The sequence below is a fragment of the Argentina anserina genome, chromosome 2 (assembly GCF_933775445.1).
Source record: "Argentina anserina chromosome 2, drPotAnse1.1, whole genome shotgun sequence".
Lineage (NCBI taxonomy): Eukaryota > Viridiplantae > Streptophyta > Magnoliopsida > Rosales > Rosaceae > Argentina > Argentina anserina.
Window position 1 is genome coordinate 14952130 of NC_065873.1, and position 21475 is coordinate 14973604.

At 40.7% G+C, this 21475-nt stretch overlaps 3 protein-coding genes across 4 annotated transcripts; all 3 read right to left on the minus strand.

The window, feature by feature from the left end:
• Nucleotides 1-9251: 9251 nt before the first annotated feature.
• On the minus strand, nucleotides 9252-11182 carry LOC126782685 (serine/threonine protein phosphatase 2A 57 kDa regulatory subunit B' beta isoform-like). Its single transcript, XM_050507986.1, has 2 exons — nucleotides 9883-11182; nucleotides 9252-9770 (listed from the first exon to the last, which is right to left on the minus strand). Exons 1-2 carry the CDS (start codon nucleotides 10954-10956, stop codon nucleotides 9438-9440), a joined length of 1407 nt encoding a protein of 468 aa, XP_050363943.1. The 5' UTR covers nucleotides 10957-11182; the 3' UTR covers nucleotides 9252-9437.
• Nucleotides 11183-11858: 676 nt separating this feature from the next.
• On the minus strand, nucleotides 11859-14387 carry LOC126782684 (probable polyamine transporter At1g31830). Of its 2 annotated transcripts, none has more exons than XM_050507984.1 (2): nucleotides 14174-14387; nucleotides 11859-13449 (listed from the first exon to the last, which is right to left on the minus strand). In XM_050507984.1, the coding sequence occupies exons 1-2, from the start codon at nucleotides 14174-14176 to the stop codon at nucleotides 12025-12027; spliced, it is 1428 nt and encodes a 475-aa protein (XP_050363941.1). In that variant the 5' UTR covers nucleotides 14177-14387; the 3' UTR covers nucleotides 11859-12024. The 2 variants fall into 2 exon arrangements, with proteins under 2 accessions (XP_050363941.1, XP_050363942.1); XM_050507985.1 differs by having other exon boundaries at nucleotides 14073-14387.
• A 4384-nt stretch (nucleotides 14388-18771) lies between these two features.
• LOC126782672 (pentatricopeptide repeat-containing protein At4g35130, chloroplastic-like) lies at nucleotides 18772-21237 on the minus strand. The gene is given in 6 exon segments (XM_050507968.1): nucleotides 18772-19032; nucleotides 19035-19242; nucleotides 19244-19316; nucleotides 19349-20442; nucleotides 20445-21087; nucleotides 21089-21237. Coding segments are annotated over 6 exon segments (2394 nt in total). The 3' UTR covers nucleotides 18772-18805.
• Between the last annotated feature and the right edge of the window lie 238 nt (nucleotides 21238-21475).

Consider the following 21475-nt stretch of genomic DNA (forward strand, 5'->3'; position numbering starts at 1 on the left):
AAAACGCGTAGACCGACCCCCGCTTACTAAATCAATCATAAGTTTCTCCAAAAAAATAGATATTGCTGTGATTTCAATGGCTCTGGAAAGTAGACTTATAGGGTTTTTCATCGATATATCATGCATAATTTGCCTCCAAGTAAATTTCCCGTTATGGTCCGTCGAAGTTGGCTGTTTTGCAATGTAGAATCCTGATTTCAGGTTTTATTGCTCTTTTTGCTTCTTTAAACACATATTCCTCTTATTTTGCTCCAATGTACCTAAAAACAATAAACTAAGTTAAAATGAACATTATTAAGAGAATAACTTAACTAAATGAGAGATAACATATTAAGAACGTCGCACTTTATGCTTATATCAATACTCCATCATCAACATTCAACGAATGATGATCCTTTCCCACATACGCATCATATGTTGTGCCAACCCGCCGTACAACCAAACATCAAATCCCTGCTCTACGAATCTGCAATAACAAGCCGTATGAATATTCAGGTATATGCAAGATAAATGGCACAAATCTTCAAACTCCCAAAGGAAAAGATAATTACCCTTCTACATGTTACCGAGATGGCATTGTGATTAGTGATCCTGCTCCCAACATGTCCAAATGGTAGCTTAGCATGACCTAGATGATAATCAAACCCGTCATTGGGAATAAGATATCAGATAATCATCACAATATATCAAATGTTTGATGAAGTAAGATATACAACTGAATAATGAGAAAGACAATTATAAGATACCTGAACATGATGCTACGGACTGCGAAACAGCCGCCATCCTAGGTCAAAAAATTGCAAATCAATATGAAATGCACACACAAAAGTTAGTCCAATTACATATATCTACACACACACTCTAAACACACATTAAACACATTAAGTGACTTAACAAAGCTACTGACTTGAGAACTCACTAAAAGAAACAGAGTAAAACTAGGAACAAACAACTTTTAAAGCCAAGCCAATGTCTCAAACCTAAAAACCTAACCCAAATATTCAATTGGTCTGTTTACTAAATTATAGTTCTTTGCCACCCATTAAAGCCAACAATTCATGGCAATTTACCCCACAACGTAAAACCCAATAACCCATGAAAGGTTAAAACTTTCTATCACCCTAGAATTAAAGTTGAAATCTTTTTCATCAAAGATTTTGAGGGATTCATAAACATGAGAATTAGTTCATGAAGCATGGACAACAATTTACAGAGAATACGTGGTTCTGAAGCAAGAAAGAAGAAGAGAACGGGGGACTTACCTGCTCGATTGGGTTGTTCTTGGATTGCATGAGCCCCTAAACTCGCTCAGAGTTTCAGGGATTGAATGTGGAAAGGCCATCATTTAGCCCACGGATCTGATAAGTCCATGGAGGTCCGCAAACCAGATGGGTTTTTACCTAGGCCAGCCTGTGAGAAAACCCACCAAAACCCGGCCCGGCCCGCCAAGTAATAAAATATTATACATACAAATTCTAATAGGTTTAGAATAAAAGTATCATATTTTGAAGCGATCAGAATCGATCGACACCAGCCAATATGATCGGTATATATATATTTAGTGACCCTGTAAAAATTTCATCCCATTCGGATCTCATTTGATTGTCGGAATTTCCGATAAACCGAAAACATTACTAGTATGCCCTAAGGGATGACCTATTACTAAGATGCGAACGTCTAAAGCCATTTGCATATCTAAATTCACCTAATTTTTGTCACCGATCGTTCGCAGACCCACTGAGGAAACCCATTTGGCAAAGCCCCGGTCATTGGGATTTTAATTATGTCAAAATGCCTCTTTTTTTTTACCGTAGGTACAAACGGTTTAAACCGTGTCCAAAACGGATGAAATTTTTACGGGATCCCTAAATATATATACCGATCACATCTGCTGGCAGTATGAGTGAGGAGACGGCGGCGATAAGGTTGGAGGAGGTGGAAGTGGAGGGAGCAGGCCGGCGAGATGGGAGAGAACTCAAAGAAGGATGTCATCTGTTCTATGCCTCAATGATAATGGAAAAGATTAAAGGAATGAGTTCTTTGCGGCTTAACACATAACCCTAACAAATTTAAATCAACGACCATGATAGATAATCTAACGGTCAAGATTAAAAGTTATTTAATTACGGGACGGTACAGGACGAATCAGGATATAAATTATTCGTCCCACGTCCCATCCCACTGTTATGAAACGGGACGAGACCGGGACGAGACACACATTTTTAGACTTTCGTCCCATCCCATCCCTATGAATTTCGGGACGGGGTCGAGATTTCAGTTTTTTATGCCCACCCCTAATATTTAGTGACCCTATAAAAATTTCATCCAATTCAGACCTCGTCTGACCGTTGAAATTTCCGATAAACTGAAAACAAAACTAATATGCCATAAAAAAGACCCATTACCAAAATGCGATCACCGAAAACCGTTTGCATATCTGAAATCACCTAATTTTTGTCACCGATTGTGTGCGGTCACATCAAGGAAACTCATTTGGCAAAGTCCCGGTCAATGGAGATTTTAATATGTCAAAACATATCTTTTTTAGTTGACTGTAGGTACGGACGGTTAAACAATGTCCAAAACGGATGAATTTTTTATTAGTTCCCTAAATATATATATTGATCACATCTGCTGGTGTCGATCGACCATATTTCAAACTTGAGTTATCAACCGCCGAAGTGTCCACTAATGTATCAGAACCTTTATATTAGATTTATAGTAAAACTATCGCATTATGAAATGACTATATGAAAAAAAAACTTCTCAGTATCGATTGACACCAGCCGATGTGATCGATATATATATTTAGTGACCCTGTAAAAATTTTATCCAATTCGGACCTAGTTTGAACGTCGGAATATCAAACACCACTAATACGCTCTAAGTGAGGACCATTACAAAGATGCGAATGCCGAAAGCCGTTTGTATAACTAAAATCACCTCATTTTTGTTACCTATCGTGCGCGGTCGCACTGAGGAAACTCATTTAGCAAAGCTAAGGTCAATGAGGTTTCAATATGTCAAAACACCTCTTTTTTGGTTGACCGTAGGTAAGAACTGTCAAACCATGTCCAAAACGGACGAAATTTTTACGGGTTCCCTAAATTTACAACGATTTCCAATTGGTTGTCAATCAGGTTGATGGAAACTATCAATCCAACCTACCCCGGCTCACCTCATACCAAAATTTGGATGGGTAACTGCTTCGGAAACTCGACCACTTTGAAATCAAACATATCGCCCGGGCTAAGAATCCTAAGGCATACGCTCTCACCCGACTAGATACCTCTGAGCCGGAGTTGGCAATCCTCGGCGTCCATGTGGAAATCCTGGAACAACCAAGCATCTCCCGGCCCTATTTGGAGATATTCGCCATCGAGGAAGCTCTCTCACCATCATGGATGGACCCCTTTATCACCTACTTAACAACCAGACAATTGATGCTCGACGAATCCGAAGTAAAACATCTACGGCATAATGCCGCCCTCTACATGGTCTGAGATGGTAAACTTTACCGGCGCGGTCAATCTTTCCCACAACTCAAATATTTGGCCCCAAAGTAAGGCCGACAGGTGTTAAACGAGTTGCAAGGTGGGGTATGCGGCAATCATGCAGAAGTGCGTAACCTAGCCTTTAAAGCCCTCCCGACCTGGTATTACTAGCCCACGATGGAGGCCAACGCCAATGCTATAGTTGGGGCGTATGTACAATGTCACCAGTACGCCAACTACTTCAGTCGCCCGTCTGTCCCACTCTCAATTATCATCTCCCCAGTCCTTTCGCACAGTGGGGACTTGACTTGATTGGGGAAGTGCCGGTCGCCCCAAGTTAATTCAGGTATGTCATTGTGGCAGTACACTACCACACTAAGTTGATAGAGGTAGAAGCAATGGCAAAGATCACCACGGACCAGGTGATAAACTTCTTATGGCATTGTGTGTACTGCCAATTCGATATCCCGGAGGCTTTTGTCACGAACAATGGCACCCAATTTGACAATGACAAGTTCAGGGTATTTGCCCGTATGAATGACACAATCGTCTTGTATGCTTCCCCAACACATCCCCAGATAAATGGTCAGGTTGAAGCCATCAACAAGCTCATCAACCAGAACCTGAAAAAATGCCTCAACGAGGCCACTAGACTTTCGGCTCAGAAACTCCCATGGGTGTTGTGGGCGCTCCGGATAACCCCAACAACGTCCACAAGCAGTCTCCTTTCCTTTTAGCTTTCGGCATCGAGGCCGTAATCCCGGTAGAGATAGAGGTTCCCTTTGAGTGAGTCGAAGGCTACGACCCAGATACGAACGCCACTGGCCTCCAGCTCAATATGGACTTGCTTAAAGAACGCTGAGATAACGCACACCTACTGAATATCAATGGAAAGCAACGCATCGCCCAACACTACAACAAGAAGGTCAATCCTCGCCCCTTGGCAGTCGGTGATTGGGTGATGAAAGAGGTGAGGCCCCGGCCTATCGGTTTACACCCTAAGTAGGAAGGTCTCATGGAATTAATTGAAGTGACCGGGCCGGCCACATTCTATATCCAGGACACATCTGGACGCATGTTAGCACACCCCTGGAATCGTCGAGTAGCCCTCGGTTTCAGTCACCCGGTAGTTATCTCTGTTATAGTAATTGGTCTCAAATTTTACATCTCCATCATGTTTGTCCTATTTGTCCTATGAACTTAGTTAATAAACAAAGACTTTAATGATATATGTGTTGATTATCTCCATAACGTTCTCCACTTTGGTTCAAATATGAATTTACTACACGATGATTGGCCAAAATGAACTAAATAAAATGGCTGACTGCCAAAGGGTAAATCGCCCCGGTAATTTTTATTCATACAACAATGTTTACAACATTACATGAAAGCCAAAATTGTCTTATACTAACCCTAGTCGCACCGGCCATGGACATTCCTACACTAATGAGAAACAAAGTTGTCGGGCCATACTATCATCACCCTCGACAATCATTCAGACTCCTTTTTCCTTCGCTCCGCGCTGCTATTGCCTACGAGAACGCACGGTCACTGGGAAGATTGGCTTTACTACCCCACTTTCGCCACGATAGATCTCGGCAGACAAGTGGTGTAGAGGAGATCCAACTTAGAATCCAGTAGGCTGCACTCTGCTTCTGGAGGGTCGGGAGAAGCTCCCATTCCCCCTACACAACCTACCCTTGAGACGGCTGGACCAAGACGTCGACGACCGCCAGCCATCTGAAGGATTCCAAGAAAATTTAGCATGAGGATATATTTTTAAGCCTACCTCATGCATGAGGATGAGTTTTTACGCCTAAACCAGCCTATGGAAACATAACAGAATTTGGAGGAAACAATTTGAGAGGTTTCGAAATCCAGAGAGAAAACTGCACACTTAGAACCATGGTTATTTGTTGTGTTTTCATCCTTGAGGTGCTCTCATTCTTATAAGAGCAAAAGCCACAATCCAAGAGACAAGATCTCTCGCACAAACATAGGGATTAAAGATGGCAGTTACGCCTAATTATGGTAGTCAAGTGAACCGGGTGGCCACGTGGACTGGATTTGTGACTAACGTGTTTCCCAAGGTTTGACTGTAATTTCCATTTGTTAGGTGGTTGAACGTTTGAACCGTCTGATTATGGACAGTCATCTTGGGCATGGACTCCAGAGAAACATGGCTCAATGGGCTAGTAAAAAAATCAACTCCATTTGCGGTTAACAAATACACAAGTGTTTGCATCTCCACTTTCATTTAATTGGCTCGGCCGAACTGGCCGGTGGCACATTTAAAAAAACAAAAATAAAAAAGGCTTACAAAGCCAAATATCCCAAAGACTACCCTACAGGCTGGACTCACCCCCACCTGGCATCTTCACCTCCTCCGACCACGAGCACGACCATGTGGCATCTTAGGCGTCGAGAAGGTCGCCGGGGGATTCCCGCGTGCTGGAGCTCTAGCATCCGACGCGGAGGTCTCCGATTAGGCGCGTTGCGGAGGCGACGGTGATTTGGAAGGCGTTCGCCCATGTCCTAGACCAGTTTCTAGACTTTGTGTCTGTGCGGATCGCGTAGGGGCATTTCGGGAAACAACCACCTAGAGATTGGGTGCGGGCCCAGCGGGTTGCATCCTAACTTGTGCGTGCTAGCCGGGCACAGGCGTCATAATCTGGACGTGCTTCCGTGCCTCTTCTGGCTGGCTGTCGCTGCAACCCTCCATATAAGCCTTATTCGACCGTTGCAGCGTCATCGCCCTCTCTTTCTTCAGCTCCTCCACGTGCTCCATATCTGCCGTCTGCCAACACAGGGCGAAGTCTATACTGATCACATCTGCTGGTGTCGATCGACCATATTTCGAACTAGAGTTATCAATCGCTAAAGTGTCCACTAATGTATCATAACCTTTATATTAGGTTTATAATAAAACTATCACATTATGAACCGATTATATGAAGACACTTCTCAAGATCGATCGACATTAGCTGAAAACACCACTAATATGCTATAAGAGAGAACTCATTACAAATATGCGAACGCTGAAAGCCGTTTGCATATCTGAAATCAACTTATTTTTGTTACCTATCGTGCGCGGTCGCACTAAGGAAACTCATTTAGCAAAACCCCGGTAAATGGGGTTTTAATATGTCAAAACGCGTTTTTTTGTTTGACCGTAGGTACGAACGGTTAAACCATGTTGAAAACGGACAAAATTTTTACGGGGTCCCAAAATATATATTTCGATCACATCTGCTGGTGTCGATTGACCATATTTCGAACTGGAGTTGGCGATCACCTAAGTGTCTACTAATGTATCATAACCTTTATATTAGGTTTAGAATAAAACTATCGCATTATGAAGCGACTTTATGAACGAAACTTCTCAGAATCGATCGACACCATCCGATGTGATCGGTATATATATTTAATGACCATTTTAAAATTTTATCTAATTCGGACCTCGTTTGACCGTCGGAATTTTCGATAAACCAAAAATAACACTAATATGCCCTAAGGGGGGGACCTATTACCAAGATGCGAATGCAGAAAGCTGTTTACATATTTTAAATCACTTATTTTTTTGTCAACAATCGTACGTGTTCGCAACGAGGAAACTCATTAATGGGGTTTAACCGTAGGCACGGACGGTCAAACCATGTTCAAAACGAATGAAATTTTTACAGGGTCCCTAAATATATATATATTGATCACATTTACTGGTGTCGATCGACAATATTTCGAAACTAGAATTTATTTGTGACTTTTTTTAGAATGTTTTCTAATAGTTATTTTGTTGTTTCAAACCCTTAAATTAGAGTATTTTTTTTTGTAAAACAAGCCCGCAAGGGCCGGCCCAGCCTGGCCCGCAAAATCCCGCAAGGCCCACTTTAGGTGGGCGGACTTGGATCTTCATATTTGTGAAAATACCAGGCCCGGCCCGACCCGTTGACGAGTCCTATGCGCGATCACATTGAGAAAACTCATTTGACAAACCAAAATGCATCTTTTTTGGTTGACTGTAGGTACAAACGATTAAACCATGTCCAAAACAGATGAAATTTTTACGGAATCCCGAAATATATATACTGATCACATCTGCTGGTGTCGATCGACCATATTTTCGCACTGGAGTTGTTGATCGCCGAAGTGTCCACTAATGTATCATAACCTTTCTATTAGGTTTAGAATAAAACTATCGCATTATGAAGTGACTATATGAATGAAACTTTGCAAACGTCTTGAGTTCAAGACCCAACACTCATACTTTTTTTTTCTAAATCTGCATATATTATAATTTTCAATTGATAATTTAATACATTAATTTAACATTTGCGTAGAAACACCAAACCCCCCCCCCCCAATCATATTCTTAATAATTACCTATATAATTCTCAATGGCCCGCTCCTACTAGAAAATATTTACTAAACTCATGAAAAATAAAAGAAACAGTGAACCAATTCATATCTAAAAAGGGGGCTATTGATAATTTCTTATTAAGGAACCACAAAATTTAGCCAATAAAGCCACTAATTTAGAGCAAAATCCTAATGAAAAATCGAATACCATATTTTTCTTTAATAATTATTTTTTGTAAGCCTCATTTTAAGTTTCGCATTAGCCCTTTAAATGCTCAGACGGCCTGCTGATTATGAAGCAGATGATTTGAATATATATCCCTGAAACTCAATGAAAGCATTCTAATGTCTAGAGTGATAGATTCAAGCAGAGGATCTCAGATTGTGGTGTTCATTTTGATGCGGCTAATAGTTAGTAGCTTGGAATCATCTTCAACATAGATTTTCTTGATGTTGTGATCGACTTCCAATATTTGAGAATGCGGCATGGCCAACACTTCTAGAACGTATAACATTTTTTAGAACAACAAAACCATCAGAGTTGGTTTTGACCAACATAGTATATATTTGGGATAAAATATGAGGCCATGTGGTTAAAATATAGCCCATTTTGGGGGTAAAACATTTTGAAATCACATATTTATAAGTTTTTAACTGCCTAACTTTAATTTTTTTCGTCTGGACAATTCTGGGATCTGTGTGATCTGATTGTATTCATATTACTCTTCATTCCGAATTCGTTGTATTCTTCATGTCTAAAGAAGTTTCTCTTGATCAAGAAAAAGAAAATTCTATGATTCTCAAGTCGCCGACGGCCTGCCTTATAACATTGTTCTTCACTTCTTTGTAACCCTCACTACAAGAGAAATGGATTGTTTTGTCGTACCTCATATAATGATTAGTTAATAACTATAAATTCTTATTGGTATGTACTATGCAGTAATGTAGATAATAACTATAATCTGACCTATGTATCTCTTGTCATTGCTTCTTCACAACCTTTTCCAAAGCACATTTAGGTGTCTGGTATAACTGGTACCACTCGCATTGAAATTATGTAATCATCTATGACCTTGATGTATATTTAGTTGAAAATTCCATTCTTTACTCCCTTTTTGAAAAAAAAAAAAAGCCTTTGCTGAGTATAATTTTGGATCAATTCTTAAATTCTGTTTAATGCTCTAGTAACATGACGAATCGAAGTAGTCCCTAAAGTGAACGTACGCAGGTGGTGGAAAATTGAGAAATGAGTTAGATTAGACTAAGTTAGGAATTTCTTTCAAAAGAATTATCAAAAAGAAAACGTACTATGTATCAGACTATGTAGTAAGAATAAATTGCTCTTACTTGGTACATAGATCTTCCTCTTAATACGAATATATATCTGGTATTGCTGGAATTTTATTGATTTAATGCTCGATTGGTTTCATATTTGGAACACTATATGTGCCAGAGCGCCCTCACTAATTAAGCTTACAATTAACTAGGAAGACTAATTATACCTTCTATTCTATAATTGCCGTGAAACCAAAACCAAATGCCAGCACAGATCGACTTGTATACAATTGATGTTTAATTTAGCGATAATTAGACACATATGAAATGTGGTGGTTGATGATACTGGTGCTGAGCTGCTGCCATTTCTATTCTTTCCCAGTTTTGCTTCCTCTTGATCTCAGCTAGGTGAGCCTTGGATCCTCTAAGGTCATTTTCTTGTAGACATTTCGAGTAAAAGATAGGGTCCATTTCTTCAAGCATCACTTTCACGTTTTCTGTCAATTGTCGCACGCTTTTGCTCCAATGCCACTTCAAGTTCTTCTCCATGCCTTCCACTACTACTGGAAACACTTCCTCCATTGCTACTGATATCATCTTCACAAAATGCTCATTGTTCCAAACATAAAGTGCTCGTTCCGCTACCTAAAATTACATCACTTATTAGATCATACCGATAACAATGATATCGAAAATAAATGGTAGTAATGTTTGATTTATAATGATAATTAGTATATAGGAAATGTAATGTAAGTACCTGTGAGTTCCAACTATTCAAGCTTCTTGTAATCTGATTACACAAAGGCAAAGCTAGCTTCCTGTATTGATCAGGATCAATATTCTCAACAAGTTCCTCAAGTTCTCCGATTAACAAAACTTCCTTCTGGCAATTAGTGACAGGCCAATACCTCAGTATCCCTCTAACAACAATCCCACCTAGCACTGGCTCCTTCTGGACAAACTGAGATACACAATAAGCCAATTGTCTATGATGAGCCTGCATTCCTTTTGTCTTGTGAAATGGAATGAGCACCCTCATCAAGAACAGTTTGTGCTCTTCCTTAACTGGCACGGTGAAGCCATTAATAATGCTTCCCCATATCTCAAGCAACTCTCTAATCCCACAATGCCTCTCCGTCTCAAACACATAGTGCAAGAACACATCATTCATGGATTTTCTCATGAAGGCGCGGTAGAATGTGAATCTAGAATATATTCGGTGATAGACATTCTTTAAGCTGTCACGTTCCCTAGGGTCTTCGGATTGGAAAAGAGCGAGGAGATTGGTAACAAACTGATTATCAATGTACTGACGAAGTACCTTGATCTCGTTGTTGATCACTAATCGTATGAGGATGTCATAAACCAACTGTAGATGTGACCATACCGGAGAAAAGGCTGACATGGGATCTTCATCATCTGGAAAGTCTGCGGTAATGCATGGATATGAAGGAGGAGGGAGAGGCCTGAACAAGTTGGCTGATATCATGGAAATGAGAGAAGACAGAACTTGAACAGGAACTGAATTTTTATTGGTCTTCACAAAGGAAAGGAGCTGCAAGAGCTTATGCCTCTTGAGTTCCTGTTGAGTAGGACATTCGTCCTCAGTGAAGGCGAAAACATATGTGCAATAGGACACTGTGGAAAGAATTTCTTCGTTCTCCGAGTTGAATGAAGATGAAGAAGATGATAACGAGCTCCCAGTAATGTTGTTGTTGGCAATCTTGTTGCCATTGGAATCAAGATCAAAGAGGTGCTGGAGGGTTGTTGATCTCTTCCTGGTCGAAACTCTAGGTGAAGCTTTCAGAGCAGTGTTGCTTTGCACACCCATTTTCTCTCTTCCCCTCTTGTTTTTCTTCCTAACCTTCTAACTCTCACCTAGTCTTATGAACCTCATCCTCCTGTTATCAAAGTTTCACTAGCTGCTCAAAGAAAGAACATATTGCTGATACTGTTTAGTATCTGTTTTACTTGTTGGAAACCAAGAACGTCAGTAGAAAGGCCAAAAAGACAGCGATGTTATGTATACAAGAACGTCTTGTAATTTCCGTTGGATAACAGAGACCTTTCTATAGTTTTAACACAAAGCCAATAGTTGGTAAGAAGAGGTTGAGCCAAATAGTTCTTTGTACGTTCTCGCTCTTCTTCCATTTTTTTTTTTGGAGAGATGGATGGACTGAACAGGTTGTAGTTAGCAACATGACAATAATCCTCATAAATTTGAGTCAGGCATGTGCTTCCACCAACCTATCGGTCTCAGGCATTTTAAGAAAGGGCTCCACTATCTGAGGGACAGTTTGGCAGAACTGCAGAAGGCAGAAACATAGAAGAACAAGAGTGAGGTAGTTGCACATGTTTTCCGCACTGCTACAAGCTAATGCACATGTTTAGCAGTGTTGAAAGTGTTATACCTCACTCTTTAGGTGCCGACTCAGAAGCCCGATTGATGATGAACTGTGTCTCAAAACCAATCCCAAATGATGTTAATAATGAGGATAATAATCATTAGGTTTGTTTTGGATTACTATATACCCAATTCCATAAATTTTATACGCTCTGTTTGAGTGTGGTGCAAGATGTATTGTATTAGTCTAGAGCTAGTAAAGGAACGAACTAGAAAAACCAAAGGTTTAAACCGAATGCACAAAACGAAGAATGATGTCAAGGAACTACGGTTAATCCTAGAAGGCGTATGTCCTAGTCTTAAATAATGAAAAGAATGTTCATGTGGTGACAGGAACGGCAATCAATTTTTCGATCATTGGTTTTCTCACCCATATGAATTTCAAATCATATGGCAAAGGAAAGCTCAGAAGAGAACTAGTAACTTCTAACAGTCAAACAGAACCAACCGTTTCAAACACAGAATGACAACTAGCATTAATGAGATCATGGTTTGTTACACTGATGCATATTGGCAATCTGGATTGTCAAAACTCCCAGAGAAAACATACCATTTCTTCTTTTTGATGTACTCAACACAAGGCTGCAAAACTAGCCCGAATACCGCAGCAGCAACGCTTATTGCCATGATTTTTAGAGGAGCAAGTGCTAAAACTACAATGATCAACATAGTTGGAGGAATACATATCATAATCACTCCGATATTCCCAAAAGGAACCTTGTAAGGCCGCGGTAGATTTGGGTTCTGAATTCTTAACTTCACGAAAGCTATGAATTCCATAATCATCCCAAAACAGTACAAGTAGTTCTCTGCTGCTACAATCTCTTGGAAGCTCAACCAAGAGAGAAGAACTACACCAGATGCAGAAAACAAGATTCCCATAAGTGGGGTACCATAACGAGATCGTTTGGCAAACAATGAAGGAAGCATCCCAATTTCTGCCATACCAAGAAGTTGAAAGGAGTCGCTGCTCATTTCAGCCACAAACATACCCATGTTTGACAAAGCAGCTGCCGCTAAAATCCAGGTTCTTAACCATACACCTCCCAGAATTTTAGCAATATCAGCAAAATAACCATCAGACCACACTTCACGATCAACTGGAATAGCTCCAGTACCAGTCAGAAGAGGGAAAATGTATCCAAGAACAACCATGAGAAGAGCATAAAACAGAGCTTTTGGAAGAGTTCTACTAGGGTTTTCCACTTCCCCTGTAAGTGTACTGATTGAATCCCAGTAATTAAGATTCCAGAAGAGCGTGTTCAAGTACAAACTCCAATTAACAGTGCCCAGATCTACAATTAGCCACCTAGCAGGCTCTATCTTCGGAATTGAGATCAGCCCCATGACTATAAAAGGAAGAAGTGAAAACACACCTAGCAAAATAGCAACCCAGCCCACTATGGTTAAACCCCTATAGTTCAAATAAGTGAGAATTGCAGTCAATACCAACACTGAAATTGTCCTTGGCAAACCACTTTCTAAAGCCGGAATTGCTGATTTCAGATAGTCCAGAAACAAAACAGGGTACAAAGCATTATCAATTACCCCGCTAAGCCATTTCACCCAACCTTGCTGGAATCCCCAAAATGGACCCAAAGCTGATGAAACCCAAACCACATATCCTCCATTTTCAGGGAACATGGTGCCCATTTCTGCTGTTATCAATGCCTCTGGAACACTCCATATGAGTGCGAAAACAAGAAACCCAAGAAGGGCTAATAGGGGACCGGCTGCCTGGACACTATCCTCGACACCAAATGGCCCGCCAGAGACCTCATAAAATATCAAGAATACAAGAGGTAACATAGAAACCTTATTGTGCTTGTGAGAAGATCCTTCCCCCATAACAGCATACTCGCCAACATTGTTGTCCGACATTTTTGCACTACTTTGCCTAGCAGGTGAGGTTCTATGTTTCTGCAAGTAGCATAGGGTTATAAGAATCCAGGGAGTGTTCAACTTGGCAAGTTCAAGCAGAACGAGAAAGAATAAAGGAAAGGAGCATATAAGGTAGTCAATCAAGAAGAAAACTGAAACTTCTAGTACATTGTCAGTTCCAGAACCAAAAGCATCCATTGTTGCTCATATCAGTATATCTAAAACCATTCAATATAGTTAACAAAAAAAACCAACTAAACTATAAGCCCAAGTTCTCAATTCAAAGCCGTATAGTTCAAAATCAGAACTTGGCCAGTTAGCGGAACAGCTAATAGTTTAAGCAATGCTAAACTAACCAGAACAGAAGTACTATAATTAGACTAACTACCAGGCAAGTTCATGAGACCCATCAAAAAGATAACCTGGTACCATTTATAAATCCTCATATGCAACTAAACCACAACCAAATCGTCTTAAACGGTAAAGCAATAAGTTTATGGACACAAACACACATACCCATCAAATCTAGTACATCAAATCGATTAGAGATACAAACAGAAAGCCCATTTGAGCTATCCCTCCATAAATCAAATCGCATCATACAAAATCCAAATCCACAAAAAGCGTTAAACAACCAATATGGAACGAAACCCAAATCATACCTCCTACAACGCTTAATGATCCGCAATCGATTTCAGGAACTAGTCAGTCCATTATAAAATTTGATGACAAGCAGTGAAACAGATTTGAAGAAGAAACTGACCATGTAAAGTAGGGCGACAAGTGACGGAAGGGAGAGTCAGGATGCTAGCGATGCGTCATGGGTGTTCAGAAGGTGAGCGTCTGCTGACGCGTAGGTTTCAGTGGCCACGCACGAGTCTGCTGTTTCCGAGTGACAGTGCTGCATCGCGACACGACTCAAAGGACAAAGAACACCGGAGATGAGCAATAGCCAAGGTTTGTGTTTTTCTACAACCATTTTCTATAATCTGACGTGTCAAATGATGATAGGGTAGCAGTGTTGGGTCCCAGTTACCTCCGTTAGATGGTCTGTGACGCCAATCAATTGACCGAAATAGGATGGTAAAAGTCATTGGTCATCGTCTTCTTTTTCCTACCGAAACTCTCACGGCGGCGGCTGCGGTGTGTTTAATGGCTTTCTGGTTTTAAACCAAATGCTAGAGTTCAATCGATGTTGGAGTTTAGTTTCTAGTTAAGATTGAGATAACGTATACACCATCTCACACGGGTTTGAATTGATTACGATCGAAGTTGTAGAACTTTATATCTTGACTATAATTGAAGTCCAAAAAAGTTGATGATTTGGTATTGGTAATGGAGGGGTGAGACTGTGTTGCTAAGGTTGTTGTGAGTGAAGCCGTGGAGCTTGAAACTAGAAGTTATGCAGCCATGTTATGATTGAAGGACAATGACAACGCGGTGGTTCTGTAACCCCAATAACCCAACTTTCTTCAAAAGTCATCCAATCTCAAATTCAAGCATATAAAGAGATAAGGCTCGAAGAGGTAATCAACCTTGCTCGGTCGGAAGTGCGGCGGCGGCGAAGCCATTATCCGATGGAGCTCTCTACTGTCTCAATTTTGATTTGGTAGATGAAAAGCTCAAATTCCACGTGCAATTTGTGGATTTTGTCAGTGTTGAAGAGAGGAACGATTTTTTTGTGGTCTCATTGCCATTGGTTGCCGGACGGCGGCGGCGCAAGGCGTGGGAATTTCGCCGCGTTCTGCGTCAGGAAGATAGAGAGAGGCGGAGGTGTGGAGCAGAGAGAAAGAGAGTTTTCACCAGTAAAAAAACTCAATTCATTTTCATCATATATACTACTCTGATAAAGACAAATCAGACGCCGTCTACAAAAGCGAAGGCACATTCCAGAACACTATACAATGTATAGTGCGAATATGACATGGATTAACATCTAAAAATTAGATCCATTTAACGAGTTTGGTAATGAATTTTACTTTACAATGGATTTTTTTTCAAATTTTTTTATTTTTCCCTCTAATGAAATTAATGAAACGACTAAATCTCAAAGTTTTATATGCTCAAATTATTATGATTTTATTCATTCATTTAGTCATTATTTTCAACCGTTATTGAATTATAACTATAAGTAACCAATTGTCATTATTTTAATATTATGAATTTTTAATGCTTTGGTGAATTGTTTTTAAGGACTGATGTGGCGTCTTGTTGAATCTCATGTTGCATAAAACTTATATGCTGAAAATAAGAAAACACCTTCTAAATGATGGCAAGAAGTTCTATATATCTTATATATACATGCACCAACTAGCAATGGTTGACATACCTGATCAATCTGGATAACATCCATTTGCTTACAATAGTTATTACATATATCCTATAAAAAAAACAGTTACTGCATATATCTGGTTTCTATAAGCTAAAGTCATAGTCTCATAGAGCATCGGAGATGGGATTAGAGCATGAGTCTATGTCGGAGGCTGGTGGCTAGTAGTCCATGTCACCAAGGGACGATCCCGGAGATGCTAAAGTAGGGATTCCCTTGTTGCTTAGGTCAAAAGGTACACCCTAGGGTCTAAGGCCTGCGATCTAAGCCTCAAGTCCTACTCTGATGTTGTAATTATTGCCTTCGTCTCTGTTGGACTCAAGTTATTATTTTATTTGGTTTTTCATTCGTAGCTGTGGTAATAATGAACTTATTCTTTGTAGTGGAGCCGGCTCTTGTCTAACCTAGTAATTAAACAAAATTTTCAACTTCGATTAAGAATTTAATGACACCTTTGAGAAATAATACTATTACTTTGAGGACTAATTTTACAACTTGGGATAAATTTGATGCACGCTGTGTATAGGGTGTGTTGACTTTATTCAAATGATGACGAATGGAGTTTGATTTTCGACACATTTTGTTCGTTGTAACTGATATTTTTCACTCTTAATTTTACCTTTTTTTATTCTTCTCGACACATGAGAGCATATTTTACTTCATTTGATAAGCTAGTTATGTCAAGACGTTAATCACCTACCATTTTGTTGAAGAGCAACACAAAATTTTCATCACTGTCCAAAAGAAATAAATAAAAACCAAGATTATGATAAGAGTTCAAGACATCACACGTAGGAGTCATCATCGGATCTCTATCAGTAATCCAATATCTTTTGTTATAATCCATTTTGGTCCGACTTTTTAATGTTTCTTCCTTTAATTATTTTGTTTATAGATGTGGCAAAGCTTCTTCTTCTTTTTTCTTAGTTACAAGTGGCAAAGCTTCTGTGGACTCCCAGGAGTTGTTGACTTGATAATATAAACCAAAAAAATGCGTATAGCTCATTATATCCAACACACCACTAGACGTGTCATACCACCACGGAGCCTCCACCCCTACCTGCGGTCCCACCAGTACATGTGGCTCTCTATTACGCGCGTGATTACCACTCTCCTTCACTCCCTCCTTCAAGTCCTCGACCCTTTCTCTCACTCTCAGAATCCAAACACAACTTCTGTCTCTTATGATTTCGAATCCGAATTAAACACAAAGACGACGACGGAGCATGGACACCTCCTTGATTAAGAATTCCACTCTCAACCACCACAACAACAATGTCCCAAACGACACGGCGGCCTTCCTTTCCCTCCACCACCAAAACGGCTTCTCCGCCTCCCTCGACATCTCCGACATTGAGATGATCACCCTCCAGGCCGTCACCTACACCAGCCTCCGCGACCTCCTCCCCTCCTCGCCGCCCTCCGCCGCCTCCCCGACCCACAACTCCAGCTGGCACGATGAGATTCCCATCAAGAACCCCCTCGTCAAGCACGCCGCCCTCGCCTACCTCCAGCCCATGTCCTCGCCGCCGGAGGTCGGCGCCAAGGGGATTCTCCGGACGATCAGAGACAAGTGCGGCTGCGGCGACGGCGTCGGCTGTTTGAATTGGCTGCGCGACGTCGTGTGGAAGTCGGTGAGGGAGGCGTTTGGGGATGGCCAGCGGAGGAGGAGGGATTGGGAGGAGGATGACGATGATGACGAGGACGACGATGAGGATGACGGCAAGATTGACTGAGACTGTGAGAGATTCCGGGGACATATTCGGAAATTCAGGTTTGAGTGTTTGACTGACAGGTAGCTTAGGAGGAATAGATAGATACGAAACATGGTGATTGTATATAGAATTTTTGTTGTTTTTTTTTCTGCTTTTTGAATGTTCTTTAATTTTTTGTGATATTGACCTGTAAATGGGGGTGTGTTACACTACACCATGCACATTGTGTTCGACTTATTGATCACCGAACACATGAGTTGGCTTTTGATAGAAAAATTTTGCCTTCTTCAAGAATGAAACTATGTAGTGTGGAATTTTTGGTGAATTTTTAATGGTTAAGTGAGTGATTTGAATTCAAGTTTGAGTTGATATTTTGGAGCATAAGTTGTTTTTGCTCTATGTGAAAGCTCTCCTCGTAGCGTACTCACATTATGTTGACCTCTCGTAATAAAAGGTAGGCCTCATTTTCCTCCCTTCTTTCAGTAGTAACTCATTCTGCATTATCTTTTGTTCGTTGAACACTTTTATGTAGCTTTCGCAGCGTTACGTTGGAATGAAGAATTCCTGATGAAGAGAACATGGTGTCCCAATTTATCATTCCAAAACAAGTCAATGATTTTACTTTCTTGTTGAGAATGAAATAAGGAGTGGAGGAGGAGGGAAGCAAATTCAGTAATGCACACTTTCTCTTGACCAAATGAAGCAAAAATGTCATCTACATCAACATTACTGCCATCTATGCAATGACTCAGAAGAGATAAGAACGGCAAATGATCAATTCGCAGATCCGTATACCAAGTTCAATTTGCTTCGTGCGTTGTTCTTTAATTGCTAATTTTAGCGATAGATGCATAAAATGGTAAACCTTCGTTTGTTTCCCAATACTAACTAGACATACATGTGCTACATTGGACCCGGAAATGTTGAGCTTGGCAAAATCTCAACATCAATCGAGACTTCGAGACTAGTAGGTATTCACATGTTTCGAATAAGTGAATTCCAACTTTGCAACGCCAACTCATGGATGAGTAGTCATGACCTTGACACTTTTGTATAGCTTTCTCATCAGATTCATGATTACAACTTGAAGATTTTCTGATTCCTTTTGTTACGTGGACGACATCTGATCTGTCGATCTTATAAAAAGGATGAGTATATTGATGTTATCCACATAAGTTGCACGCATACGCAATAAATGTCAGCTCTATGCGATTAAGCTCATGGAAGTCCGTAGTCGTACAAAATTTCCGTATTGCTGTGTATTCTAATCTCTATCTAAAAAATACATACCCGAGAACGTTTGCAGCTAATATCTCTTTGTATATACACCAAGTTTGGGTAAAACAGTTGGTCACCCATAATCACCACATGAACAATTGCCATCTCTGAAGTGGTGAAAGACCTTGGAGTCCCCTACTATTATTTCTCTATTGGTCATCTGTGAAACCTTCTTTGCAGCACTATGGCAATCTTCACATATTCTTGTATTTTTCCTAACAAGAACAGAGTCTCCAAGTTTCCTGGAGATCAGCCCGTAAGAAATTGCCGATCTTACACTGTGATGCTCAGCAGAATTTCTTTCTTTCTCTTCAAGTCCAATGGTCTGAACTTGGTGACATTGTGAACATACTTGTCTTCCCCAATCTTCCTTGAAATGACATCTAGAACATCATAAATTGTGTTACTTTCGACATGGGACTTATCATAGTTGACGAATATGTATGGCTGGCATTTGGTTTCAACGAAGCTGCATCCAACAGTTTTGGTCAGTCCTCTTTGCTTCATACCAGATTTTGATCCTTTCTACATCTTCCCACCTCCCAGCTTCAGCATACATATTGGAAAGCAAGACGTAACACCCAATAGACCAAAATAAAAAAAGACGTAACACCCGGTATTATCATGTTCCAAGGATAAAATTTTCTCTGCAGCAACTTCTGTGAACTCTATGTTTCTATGCTTTCTACTTGCTGTCAATAAGGAACCCCAGATTCTGGCTGTGGGCAGCAATGGCATTTCGTCAATAAATGCCTTGGCTTGGCCAAGATCACCTGTACGCCCCATAAGATCAACCATACAACCATAGTGCTCTATTCCAGGGTCAATACCATACTCTAATTTCATAGATACATAGTATTTCCAACCCTCATCGACCATGCCAGAAACGCTACAGGCTGTTAACACAGAAACAAAAGTGCTCTCATTCGGCCGAATGCCCTTAGGGTCTACCATTTCCTTGAACAAATGAGTCGAACTTCTCCCAAACCCATGAATAGCATATGCCATTATTATAGTGTTCCATGAGCTGACATCCCTGTATATCATCCCATCAAAGATTCCTTGGGCAGTACCTAGATGCCCACATTTTGCATACATGTAAATAATTGAATTCAAGATGAAGGTGTTCGAATTATGCTTCAATTTCAAGATATAACCATGAATTTGCTTCCGCTGCCCTAATGATGCTACTTCAGAAAAGGCAGGTAGGATGCTTGATATCGTAATTGGGTCTGGGTTAAGAGGTTTACTAACAAGTCTCTGAAATAGTTCCAAGCCTTCCCAGTTCCGACCATTGTGTACGTATGCAGAAATCATGGTATTCCATCATTCCATGATATCAAATTCTTCTGAGACAGCATATATGCGTTCTGCTGATTTCACCCTGCTGCAGGCAGCATATAAATCAATCAAAGCTGTTTCCAAGACAATATGAGGAAGAAACCCATGTCTAATGGCGTAGCCATGGATAGATTTTCCCTCCATGAGGGCTCCTGTTTTTGCGCAAGAAGGGAGTAAATTTATCATCGTTGTAGCATCCGGCCTCAACTTATAAGTCTCTTGCATCATTTTCAAGCAAGAAAAACACTCCAGGGGACGAGCATTTGGCGCGTACCCATGTATCATCACGTTCCAAACCATAACATTCTTCTGAGAAATCTTATCAAACAACCTCTCCGCATAGTCTACTCTACCACATTTGTGGTACACACATCAATAAGCGAGATTTTAACCATGACATCCAATTCAAGCTCACATTTCATCATCCGGCAATGTACCTCCTTCCCAGTTTGGAACAAACCCTTGATAGCGCAAGCATTCAGAATCGCGATCATGCTGAATCTGTCAGGCATTACCCCACCCACCACCATCTCTTGAAAACAAACCACTCCACTCCATCCATCCCCAACAGAAACATACCCACCAATCATCGAATTCCAAGAAACCATGTCTTTAACAGGCATTTCCTCAAACACCTTCTCTGCATCCCTAATGCAACCAAGTTTCGCTTACACCGCACAGAGAGAGTTACATATGTACACATCAGAAACCAACCCAACTTGAAACAGCTTGCCATGAACTCTTCGGCATTCGGCCAAATTGAAGCACCCACCACAGGCCTTGATCACAAACGGATAAGTACACTTATCCCCTCGAACACGTTCCATTTCCATTCTTTGATGAAACTCAATTGCTTATTGAAACATCCCAATATCCGTAAACCCTCTGATAACGACATTCCAGTTGTACGGATCCAGCTTGTTCATTTTGTCGAACACCCAGAGCGCGTCTTCCATGGAACCAGATTGAGCGTGGTAATGAAGAGCCTGTTTGTGCTGGTCAGCCAATGGGGTCTGGTGGTTTTCTAGCTTTACGAACCCATTTGGGAAATCGTTGACGGCCGGCGCCGTGGTTTGCTTTGGGGTCGGCGGCGCGTTTTATAGAGAGGTTGCGTGGTGCAGTGGAAGTGGAGAGATAATAGCTGTGAACGAGAGTTGGTGTCATTGTTGGAATTAGGAGATGGAGAAATAGCCGGTAGAGCTCAGAGTAGAGTCATGGGGAGAGAGTGATATATATGCTGCTCCCTCCCTCACTCTTCTTCGCGGGTATTGACGAGGAGAGTTGTAGCCGTTATATCTGAAATGAAGAAAGACATTGAGATAGCGTGCTCTGTCATTATATGATTTTGCCATTTTGGTCCTGAAATTTTGGAAAATTATGACATTGGGCCACCGATTTTAAT

What these genes read in the sequence shown, in the direction of transcription:
- LOC126782685 (XM_050507986.1), bottom strand. Translation starts at nt 10,956, where the DNA reads ATGGGTGTGCAAAGCAACACTGCTCTGAAAGCTTCACCTAGAGTTTCG. An exon ending in TGAATAGTTGGAACTCACAG is followed by an intron (nt 9,771 to 9,882) that starts GTACTTACATTA and finishes ATGTAATTTTAG; the next exon opens with GTAGCGGAACGAGCACTTTA.